This window comes from Panthera onca, chromosome C1 (assembly GCF_046562875.1).
Source record: "Panthera onca isolate mPanOnc1 chromosome C1, mPanOnc1 haplotype 2, whole genome shotgun sequence".
Taxonomy (NCBI): Eukaryota; Metazoa; Chordata; class Mammalia; order Carnivora; family Felidae; genus Panthera; species Panthera onca.
In genome coordinates this window covers 6,863,147-6,875,448 of record NC_138346.1, presented here as the reverse complement: position 1 = coordinate 6,875,448, position 12,302 = coordinate 6,863,147, and the positions used below count along the sequence as shown (strand labels likewise).

The following is a 12,302-nucleotide window of genomic DNA, read 5'->3' as shown; positions in this document are numbered from 1 at the left end:
GGCTCTCTTCTTGTCGGAGAGCTTACAATCCGGAGGGGGCATCTGGTCTATCCCCTGGCAAACGTTCATAATCTAAGTTGGGTCTGCTTCCAAAATTTCCTACGTTGTGCTCAACCTCATGAAGTCCTCCAGGAGCTCCTTTTTTTTTTTTTTTTTAAAGTTTTTTATCTATTGATTTTGAGAGAGAGAGCCTGGGTGAGGGAGGGGCAGAGAAAGAGGAAGACGGTGAGAATCCCATGGCACTGGCAGTGCAGAGCCCGATGCGGGACTTGAACTCACAAACCGTGGGATCATGATGTGAGCCAAAATCAAGAGTTGGCCGGTTAAACAACTGAGGTGCCCCTCCAGGAGCTCCTTTAACGTGAGGTTCTCTGCCAGCACCACGTCCTCTGGAATGTCGCCATCCTTTCTGTCACAACCACTTTCCTCACATTCATTCACGTCCTCTGGCTGCACATCTGGTCTCTAGAGCTGCACAGTGCCATCGTGCCCACGGTTAGCTACTGCTATCCCTCTGTGTACCTTCTTGGCTGCACCCTCATTTTGTGGAGCGATCGGTTAGCCATTACTGCAGAAAGCGCACAGGTCGCCACAGAAGGGGGGACAGATCGCACGCTGTGCTGCGGTGAGATAAATCCCTGATCGTGAGGCACATCTGCTGTGTAAGCAGTGATCTGTGCAATGAAGGGCGAGTAGCAAAGTTTGTAGTTCATGCAATTACTCAGTTAATGTCCAGTGTAGCTGGCATTTGAACCATGTTGCCGGGTGGCTGATGTTACGTAATGAGCCACGGTAACTGACATTCGTGCCCACTGCCTACGTGTAAAATACATTAAGTGACTTTTATGCTTATTAAACGGATTAGGCCCCTACTTTTGTAGGGGTGAGGATTCCTGCTTTGTGGGGAGGAGCCCACCAGGTTTTGAGTCCAGACAGAATTCTTAAATGGCCAGATATGAGTAAGGGGCTGGGAGGATAAGAACAGCATGGGCCTTCCCAGCTCACACTCTGCCAGACCACAGCAAATCTCTGAAATTCTGGAGTTCTCCATGTTACACGGTGGTAATATGAAGCTAGCAAACAATTCTAACACAAGTTTCTTGACAACTGAAACAGCTTACGGAGAGTTCTTCAACTTAAAAACATGCATTTTAAATACCACCTCCTTAAAATAGTCCCATTTGATTCCACGAGCCGCATCGCCTATGTGCCAGACCCGCTCTAGAAGCGGACGGTGCGGCGGGAAGCGGAACAGCTATGGAGCCTGTGCTCAGAGGCTCGGCTGCTGGGGAAAGGGGTGCAGGTAGGGCCCCAGCGCTACAAGGGAGGTACGGGGTATTAGGACAAAACAGACAGCAGTGCAGACCGCGTGTTCCGGGACGACGGGAAGTAACGTTTCTGCTGGGGCAACTGAGTGAAGTGAGTGAAGAGGAGGGAAGGGGACAGAGCTGAGGGAGGAGACAGCCCTGAGAAGTTGGGTGAGGTGCGGCACAGCTGGCGCACTGGAAACCCAGAAAGCCAGCATGGGGAGTGTGTTGTGAATAAGCAGAGGAGGGGACCAGAAAGAAGTCGGAGGCCGCGGTCAGAGGAGGCCAGGTCTTGGAGGAGAGGGCGGAGAAGGAGGCTCCAGAGAGCTGGGCGCAGAGTGATACGATCGGATTTGCACCCATTTAAGAAGATCACTTGCTCAATGGAGAGCGGCTTGGAGGGGAGCAAGAGTGAAGGAAGGGAGGCCGGTTTCACGGAAGAGGGTGAAGTATTCATTTTAATAAACCAAATGCTTTCAATTTGAGGTGCAGGTTACAATAAAACACATCCAGTTTACGTGTACAAAGAGTGCGATTTAAACAGTGAGCAACCACCTGCAAACGGAGCTAGATTAGCCACATCCCTCAAACCCCTCATGTTACCTTGCAGTCAACCTCCACCCCCAATCCGATTTTCCACCCCTGTAACTACAGCTTAGGTTTTCTTTTTTGAAAACTTCATGTAAATGGAAGCGTAAGAATACGAACTCTTCCGTGCCTAGTTTCTGCTCTGCACTCCGAGAGTCTACATGTTCCGCAGGTGGTGGTTGTCTGCGGCTCTTACTGATGAACGGCATCCCTCTAGAAGGCTACACCGTAGTGAGCTCACCCATTCACTGGCGCGTGGGCTTCTGGACTGTATCCCGCTTTCGTTACGAACACTGTATAGTGTTTGTAAGGATAGGTTTGAGTTCTCTTGGGTAAGCACCTAGGACGGATAAGTGAACGTTCAAATTCATACTAAGCGGACTCTCTACCAAAGTGCTACCGCTTTTACACCCCCACCAGCACCAAGCGGGGGCTGCACAAGCCCCACATCTTCGCCAACACCGGGTTTGCCAGTGACCGTAACCATCCCGCTGGGTGTGCGGTGCTGTGTTGTCACGGTTGCAGTCTGATGGCTGATGACACCGAGCATCCTTCCCCGGGCTTCCTGGTCATCCACAGAGAGACGTGTTTTTGTAAAGCGTCCTCCCAATGTGGGGTTGGGCTGTCTTCTGATTACGGTACAAGCACATTTTACGTGACCTGGATGCAAGTCTATTGTCAAATGTGTGTTACACAAATTGTTTTCCTCGCAGTTTGTGGCCTGTCTTTTCAAATGTCTTTTAAATACAGAGGTTTTAAATTTTAATATTGCCAATTTGTTAGTTTTTTTTCTTTTATGGTTTGTGCCTGTTGAGTCCTGATTTAAAAAAATCTTTTCCTTATGATAAAGTAACAAAGATTTTCTCATAAGTTCTCTCCTAGAAATTGTATATAAATGGTTTCAACATTTATGTCTATGATCCACTTAGAATTAGTATTTTACATGATATAAGGCAAAGCTAGAGTATCCAGCACCTTACCTTGAAAATATACTCGTTTTCCCCAGGGAAACACTTTTGCTCTTTTGTTAAAAGTCAACGGATTAGGGGTGCCTGGGTGGCTCAGTCAGTTAAGCATGCAACTTTGGCTCAGGTCATGATCTCATGGTTCCTGAGTTCAAGACCCACGTCAGGCTCTGTGCTGACAGCTCGGGGCCTGGAGCCTGCTTCCGATTCTGTGTCTCCCTCTCTCTCTGCCCTCCCCCCTCATGCTCTCTCTCTTGCTCTCAAAAATAAATAAACATTAAAAAAAAAAGTTAACGGACTATACATATTTGTACCTATTTCTGGATTCTCAATGTGGTCCCAATATAAATATTTTAAGTTCAAAACCACATACAGTCTCTATTCCACATTCTTCTTAAAAGAGTCCTTTAAAAGTATGAAAATTATTCTCGGCTCACTGACTGCAAAGAAACAGGTTACAGGCTTAGGCAGCTTGCTGCCCTATGTTTACTCCTATGCCAGCACCCACTGTCTTGATGCCTACAGCTTTGGACTGAATCTTGAAATCAGACAGGGTAACTCTTCCAACTCTGTTCCCCACCCCCACCTCCAAACTGTCAGGATACTCTAGGTTCTTTGCACTTCCATGTAAATTGAATCAGCCTGTCAGTTTCTACACACACACATACACAAGCAAAACTCAATAGCATTTTGAGTGAGGAGGATGCATTCAATCTACAAATCGATTTTGGGAGAATTCACCTCTTAACAATGTCGTCTTTTCTGACCCAAGAACACGATACAGTGCTCCGCTTATTTAGGTGTTCTTTGACTTTTCACAACAAAATTTTTTTGTCGTAAGTATATATATACGTCTTGCACATATTTCGTTAAATTTATCCCCAAGTTTTTCATGATATCTCATGCTATTGTAAATGTTTTCTTAATCTCATTTTCCATTTTTTTTGTTGCTAGTAAACAAACAACAGACTTTTGTGTATTAATCCTGACTTCTTGCTAAGCTTGCTAATTTTAGTACCTTTTTAGTAGAATCCTTTAGATAGACAGTAGGCACATCAAAAGTGCTCACAACTGCTGCATTAGGAAAATCAATTAAACACAATGATAGCAATTCATATCCACTAGAATGACTATAATCAAAAAGATACTTACAAACACTGGCAAGGATATGGACAAACAGCAATGCTGATACATTGCTAGTGGGGATGTAAATGATTCAGCCACTTTGGAAAGTAGTATGGCAGTTTCTTATAAAGTTAAACATACATTTGCCATATGACCCAGCAGTTATAATCCTATATATCTACCCAAGAGAACTGAAAACATGTCCACACAAAGACTTGGATGGAAATGTGTACAGTAGCATTATTCATAAAACCCTAAAACTAGAAACAATGCAAATGTATATCAACTGGTAGATGAATAAGCAAAACGTGATCCATCTGTACCACTGAGTATTTAGTCAGCAATGAAAAGGAACACACTTCTGGTACATGCTCAATCATGGATAAACCTCAAAATGGTATGCTAAGTGAAAGAAGTCAGACACAAGGGACTACAAACCACATGTCTCTGTAAGTCTACAGAGACAGGAAGTAGACGAACGGCTGTCGGGGTTTGGAAGGCAAAAGGTGCATGAGGGATCTTTTTTTTTTTTTTTAAGTTTATTTATTTATTTTGAGATTGAAAGAGAGAGAAAGAGAGCGAGCGAGAGAGAGAGCAAGAGCAGGGTAGGGGCAGAGAGAGGCAGGGAGAGAGAATCCCAAGCAGGCTCCACGCCATCAGCACAGAGCCCAGTGCAGTGCTCGAACCCACGAACTGTGAGATTATGACCTGAGCCGAAATCAAGAGTCGGGTGGTTAACCAACTGAGCCACCCAGGCACCCGGCATAAGGGATCTTTTCGGAGCAATGAAATGTCTGGAAACTGGACTGTGCTGATGGCTGTACAACTCCATACATTTACTAATCATCGCTGACACTTAAAATGCATATTTCATAGGATGTAAATTATACCTCGATAAAGCTGTTAAAGAAAACCTAATGCTGAGTGAAGAGTGGGTTTCAGAATGTTGTATTCAGTATGACAGAATTAATTTAAATGTGAAAATACACACATACATCTCTATGTGGAAGCATAATATAGAAGTACAATACGAACACACACACTAGACACACACCCAAATCAGATACACTGGTTGCATCTGGGGAGGGAGAGGGACTAGGTCTGAGGAGCAGGACACAGAGAATTTTAACTGTATTTGCAATGTTTCAAACAACAATAAACACATGACAAAATGTTAACAATTGTCCATTTTGTGTGGTAGGTGCATGAATTTTCCCTGTTACTTATTTGAGACAGAGACAGAGACAGAGACAGAGAGAGAGAGAGAGAGAGTGAGAAAGAGAACACGAACACACATGCACGAGCTGGGGGAAGGGGCCAAGAGAGAGAATCTTAGGCAGGCTCTATGCTCAGCGCGGAGCCCAACGCAGGGCTTGATCCCACGACCCTGGGATCGCGACCTGACCCAAAATCAAGAGTCGGACGGTCAACTGACTGGGGCCACCCAGGCACTCCTGAATTACTTTTTGTATTCCCACAGTTTTTTCAACCAAAAATCAAAACAAAACTAAATTAAACCCCAAAACCCGAAAGCAAACGTAAATGATTACCTAGTTCCTTCATTAATTTTAATTCCTTTATGGCTTTAATTCGAATCTCATACACCACCTAAAATAGAGAAATGAACTAGTGACTCTGCGGGAGAACAACGGGAGGGGACAGCATGAGGTCATCAGTGCGCACGTCAACAGGTTAGCTGCCTTACCAGTTACTGGGCAGGGTTTCGGCCTACTTGAAAAAAGATTTTTTTTTTTTCTATCCCTGAAATTCATTTTCTATCTTCTACCAAGTTAAAAATAAAAACTCAGATCTTAATAGTTAAGATTTTACCAAACTGATGTTAACTGGGGCAGAAAGAAGACACTTATGGAAAAACTTAAAGCAATTCTAGCTACAAAGGCAAAAAGCTGAAAACCCACTAACCTTTTTAATGAGAGCAAACAAAAGAAAACAAAGTTAATGGTATTTGTTTATGTTAAGAATGACGAACTCAGGGCCAATGAGCATAGAAAATATAAAAATGTACAGTGCTAATCCAAGGGCACTATTTAAATCTGTTTAAATAATTTTATCTATATAGATTTTTTTTTTTTTTTCCTTTTTGGTTTAGGCTAATTGCCTCTAGGGCATAAAACTGGAAATTCAGCGGTAAAGTGATGTCAGCGATCACGGACAGGATCCTCCCAGCAGCGCCCCAGAAGGTGCCAAGAAGGGACAAGGACTGAATAACCAGGACTTCCCAAAGTCCTCACTTAGGGTCAGGATGGCAGGTCTCTCGAGCTTCAGGGCACCAGCCTTATCCTGTCCCCTCTACTGTACCAACAAATATTAATGCACCGTAAGAAATTAGAGTATTTAAAGAAAACATTCTAACAGGTTTCTTTTGATGTTATAGATAAAAAACCTCAATGAACTGAGAATATGTGAATATAAAAAAAGAGGTTTCCTGGAATGATGTTTAAGGAAATGAGGGTCACGGTCTTCAAGTGGAAAAGTGAAGAATTGCTTTGAAGAGCAGCTGGCTTTATACGGAGCACGGAGTATAATGCAGAGCAAATGAAGATCAACAACAACACCACAACACAAAAGTGAAACATACATGCCTGGTTTAAAAAAGAGAGAAAAGGTCATAGGAAAACAACATTTTATATTTATCGAAGCTGGCAGATTCCATGAACGAATTAAATAGGCAAATCCTATATTCTAACTCCAGCCTCTAGAGGGAAAAAACGGCCCATATTTTCTTGAAATAAATATGCCACTGACACAGGTAAACGAGCAGTAATCAAATGTTAGTAATAAAATGTTGACTTCCTCCCCCCTCCCTTTTTTTTATTAAAGTAGGCTCAACGCCCAACATGGGAGTTTGAACCCATGACCCTGAGATCGTGAGTCGCATGCTCTACTGACTGAGCCAACTGGGTGCCCCCAAAAGTTGATTTCTTTAGATCTCGAAGCCCACTGAGACAACTGTCCTGAAGATTTCGGGTACTGCTTTCCATGTCAAATTCTGTCCAACTAGAAAACCGTCCTCCAAACTTGAAGTGTAACCTACTCACTGTGTTCACAGTGGCTGATATTTTAACTTGCTTCTCCTCAGACTCCACCTCGCATAAGTTTTGAACTTGGAGCCAGCTGGTCTCACTCGCACCAGTGAACCATTTCCCTTGTCTGAGCAGCAAACTGTAGGGAAAAAGACATTAAAAAAAAATGGGTTTTTACACAGCACTTCTACAGATCAGAAAGGATCGGAAAATTAACACTTTCCCTTAGGCACTATTTCCAAAATTCCGCAGGCATCTCTGACGTGACTGACTGCAGGTAACCAGGGCGTACGGAGGTGGCTTTAAGAAAGCAGACTATGCTTCTAGGGCAGCGTTAGGCAGTAGGTCTACAGGGTCTGTATTCAGGACTCCAACTATTCTTTGGCTCATACAAATAACCTGGTGCCACGTTTTTCGTCTTGTGTGTTGCCACCGTTTTCAAAGAGAAGTGTCAGAGCGCTTAGACCTGCACCTGGAACCACCAGGGAAGCCGGCCCAGGGCACGGAGGCTCGGTCTTCGCTTCTCCGTTCCCCAAGTCCTAACACACATATGTTATTTTTCATAAAGGAACGTATAATAAACTTTTAAGTTAAATCAACAAAGTGTGGAAATAAATGCCTGGAAAACACTCGTCCCAAAGAGTGGTAGTGACAGATGTAATACAAAATAAAAGCAGTTCCGAGCGCCCTGCGTCACGGACACCATTACTGATAATACGGAGCCTGTAATGTAAGCATATTCGCGGCACTGGTCAAGGAGCGAACTCATTTGTTGCTGGCAACCTCAAGTCCTCAGTAGACGGAAAGCTGGTGGGTGACGGTGCAGGACGCACTGACCACAGAAAAGCACCACAACCGACGTGGGTGACAAACGGAGAGACGCAGCACTTTGGAGCATCCGTGTGACTCATGGGGACCGAAGTTATAATTCCCCACACTAAGTGCCATATCTGGGCAGATGGGAAGGTCTCAGGAGTCAGAAAAAGGATTATGATGAAAACTGGAGTTGCCTTCTGGGAAACTTGTGACAAAATGGACAAATTTAGCTGTATCTTCATATCCTCCTCATGAAAAAATTCAGGAACTTTGTGAGAATGTGCCTTCGGTTTTGTAGTGAGTGCTAATCAGAACTGATTTGCGAAGATTCTGCTTTATAAAAAACTAGACTATATCTCATCTACACCTATATTATCGACCATACTTACTGGAAAAATTTAAAAAGAAAAAACCCATTTCAGTATCATCTTTCCTCCAAGCTGCCTAACCCAGAACACTCCTGTATACGGTGCACAGAACACGATGTTTAGAAACAAAAGGAAAATACTGAACTCTTACCATTATTAAAATAAAGCTTTAGAGTTCTAAGAGATAGAAAAACTATAATTAAAATTCCTTAAAAAGGAATTCTCTTATGTTTCAGCAAGCTACCTCTTATCATCTTTAGACTCCTGAACGAGAACCGAGCTCCCGTTCCCGAGGCCCTGTTCTCTGAACGTCTTCTTCAGATCTTCCTCAGGAATGGCGACCCAGTTCTCTTCCCCGACAGAGTCGGTGGTGCTGACGAAGAGGATGGCTACGGGCATTGCCAAGGCTGTGAGCACAGCCTGCACTTCTGCATTGGATGGGAACACATGTGGGGCCTCTACCAACTGCTGACACTTTTCCCCCTGGCTGCTTGCTGCGAGATGAAGAACATTTATGAGCACAGGCTCACAGTCGCTACCGGTTGGAATGTGGATGCCACCAACCTACGATGATACCAAGACAAGTGTTAGTATAGTTTCTATCTGCCACGATCCAGTCAACAGAACAACACAGTAAAAGACTACTCTTGAAGAATTCTCATTCTTTTTCTTTTCAAGTGAAATACAGTTTTCACAAATGTCTTGTATATATCAGAAGAACAACTCTAGATTTTTCCACTGAAACTTTCTCTTAGCCATTTTTTACTTTCTAGGAGACAAATCTGGAGTGGAGACAGAGACGGACAAGTCCCCAGTAGTGGTAATAAAGCCTTGGGGAAAAAACAACAACAGAAAAAGAGCCTTGGAAATACAGGAGATGAACCAAGGGCAGTCCACCGAGTGGGTGAGAGGCTCCTTGCCCCTTTCCTGACTTAGAAAACTCACTCTGCTCTTGTAGGTAACTCCTAGAACTCAGTGTAAGTATTTGCCCCCGTCTGAACTCCCTCAGGGAATATGCACAGATCCCTACTTAAGCACCCGGATCAATACAATTATTTACACAGAACGCATGAAGGACTATTTACTTTTGAATGGAACATCTGGCTCGATGGAGGCACTCAATAAACGTCTCTTTAGCATATAACTAACACTGATTATACCTACAATTTATCAGACATTTCAGACTTTTTCTAAAATCTAGCTGCCTTCACATATGCTGAATAAAGTTTTATTCAACAACTGAAAAAAACAGAACCATCACAAATATTTCTTTAATGTGTTTTTACCTCCACCCCATTCCATACAAAGATGTCTTCCCCATCCTCAATTTCCATTTCACACAGTGTCAGGTTATCTCCTAGGAAGAAGAGGCCATCAGTGAGACCATTTGTCATGATCACCAAAGACAACCGAACAAAAACAAAAACCTGAGACACTTAAATATTTGTTTGAAAAAGCATTCTCATAAAGGAAAATTAAGGAAAAGGCAGTCATAATATTATACTGGTATTATTTACTATTACTTTTATCTTAAATTTTTTTAAACATTTATTCATTTTTGGGACATAGACACATAGCACGAGCAGGGGAGGGGCAGAGAGAGGGAGACACAGAATCCAAAGCAGACTCCAGGCTCTGAGCTGTCAGCACAGAGCCCAACGTGGGGCTTGAACTCACAGACACTGAGATCATGACCCAAGCTGAAGTCAGACACTTAACTGACTGAGCCACCCAGGTGTCCCGATATTACGTTTATCTGTATTCTTCTCATCATACTCTTACGGTTGTTTTTTTTTTTCCATTTTATGTAAGCATTTCTGCACTGTTGTTATGTAAGCCTCCCGAGCACGAGAGCAGGGGAAGCACTGACCGTAATGAACACCGTACAGGAGTGAGCTTAAGCATCACATGGCCCGGGACCCAGCACTAATTAGCTATCTGTCCTGTGTGCCTCGTCCCCAAGCGTCAGTTTTCTTGTTTAGGAAATGGAGATAAAAGAATTTTGTGAAAATCAAAGGATACAATTTACAGAAAACTTATCTCAGTGTTTAGCACAGTGAAGTCCAAAATAAATGTCACTGCAGCTACTGCTATTACTATTGTTTTGTTGTTATTCACAGGTAGCAAATACTTTTAAGTTCTCAAAGTATTTTTGTCTGCTTTGCTACAAAATCTGTGGTAATACAAAAAAAAAAAAAAAATCCAAAGCCTCTCAAAAACTTGTTTTGGTGGAGAGGTGCCCTTAATTTGAAAAAAAAAATATAAACCACGTCTATGCTAGCAGAATTCACATAGAACATAAATCAGATAAATTAGTTCTTTGAAAACCGACAATGTGATGATAGCCTAGTTAAGGAAGTAGCAAGTAGGGGGAGAGACCGGCTAAGAGAAGACAATCACAGAGGAGATGATCAAAATATAAATATATGCGATGAGTTGTTGTATTTCAGTTGTTTATCTTACCATCCAGCATCTGATAAACGTGAAGTCCTGCAGGAACAAGCTTTGCCACACTAAGCACCAGATCTCCTTCCCAAAATTCTAACAGCTACAGAATATTAGTGGAAGAAAACAGAACGATGGGAAGTAACATTAATTTCACATTTCCAGGTGGAAGAATCACACTGTGCAATTTTACATGTGTTTAGATGAAACGGGGAGCTAGCGAATGAATACACCCATCCCACCCAGCACCAAAGATGTGGCAAGAAGGCATCACTCGTTGCTAAATAAGCCAAATCCAAAGATGGCTAATCTCAGCCATTAGCGACCGGAGAATGCTGCATACGCAGTGAATGTGATGACCACCCCAACGACTGTACTTAATTCACGGGGAAGGCCACTTCCTCGGGAAGGCACACTGACAGCATGCCGGTCCAAAAATCTTTGTCCAAAGAGCAAGAATCATTCGTTTCACTAGCACTGTGCAGGGAAAAGCACACACCAACATTTTTGTTAACTTGAAAGGAATGTTTCCCACTATAAGTTCAAAAAGTAGCATTGCCAGTTTACAGAATAGTATCACCATGGATTTTTTTTTTTTTTTAAGTTTCTAGATCTAAGGCTCTGGGGACTGGTCATCTCACCAGGATAACATCGCCTGTAAGGATCAGTCCTACTTCATTCCTCTCCACAATACCACAAGGTAGCTCCCTTAAAAAGAAATCTCCTCTTTACAGGTGATTAGTTAACTGAGTCAACCCTGCAGCTTCTTGCCAATGTCTTACCTCCAGAATAACAGAGATGTGCACTTAAAACACCAGAAAGCAGACTGCAGCAAATTTGAAACTTACGAAGGTGAAGAGGTCTTTTCCATCTGAAAGGTCCCCCTAGACGGGGTCCCCTTCCCAAACCTACCTATAACAACACTGCCTGGACTGGCTCAGGAGTGAACTTTTAATGCAAAAATTCAGAAACACTAGGAAATTTCAGAAATCCTGATACGAATCCAACATTTAAATATCATTCAAATCCACTAAAGTTAAAAAAGACATTGGCCTGCTTTTCTTTGTACAAGAGGAAAATCAAGAGAAAGTGAATAATTTTGGGAACTGATAAGTGTTTTTTTTATTTTATTTATTTTGAGAGAGAGTGAGAGTGGGAGCGTGAGTGGGGGAGGGGCAGAGAGCGAGGGAGAGAGATCCCAAGCAGGCTCCACGCTGCCACAGAGCCCCATGAGATCATGATCTGAGCTGAAGAGTCAGATGCTTATAGACTGAGCCACCAAGGTGCCCTGGGAATTGATACATTTTTTCAGAAAATTCATTTATTCCTGCAAGAAATTAATGCCTACATTTTCTATTTCCCTTTTCCTTGAGTATGAGTAGGAAGTAGCACAAGGTGAAAAGGTGTGATTAAAAGGAAGGAAAGAGTAAGGAGACCAGGGCCTAGTTCTACCACAACCAGAAGCCCGACCGTACACAAGCCATTAGATGTCCCCAAACCACAATTTTTGCACCTGTAATATGGAGTTAGCTTACCCTGGGTTGCCGTGAGATTAAGAACCAGAGGACATGATCTACATGAAGGCACTGGAAGTAAAGTAAGCAGCACTGTTCTCAGTAAAGCACACCTGGACCGGTTACTCAG

General features: G+C 43.0%; 1 protein-coding gene across 7 annotated transcripts in view; it reads right to left on the bottom strand.

The window, feature by feature from the left end:
• USP40 (ubiquitin specific peptidase 40) overlaps positions 1-12,302 on the bottom strand; it is an 88,716-nt gene that overhangs the window by 31,602 nt on the left and 44,812 nt on the right. For all 7 annotated transcript variants that reach the window (XR_014138036.1, XR_014138037.1, XM_081796328.1 and 4 more), the window contains 5 exons: positions 10,677-10,761; positions 9,500-9,570; positions 8,458-8,777; positions 7,045-7,168; positions 5,536-5,593 (listed from right to left, as the gene is read on the bottom strand). Coding sequence is in view for 5 of the 7 variants with exons in the window: in XM_081796328.1 (XP_081652454.1) it covers positions 5,536-5,593; positions 7,045-7,168; positions 8,458-8,777; positions 9,500-9,570; positions 10,677-10,761 (658 nt within the window). In the remaining 2 variants the exon portion in view is untranslated. The remainder of the gene's footprint in view (positions 1-5,535; positions 5,594-7,044; positions 7,169-8,457; positions 8,778-9,499; positions 9,571-10,676; positions 10,762-12,302) is intronic.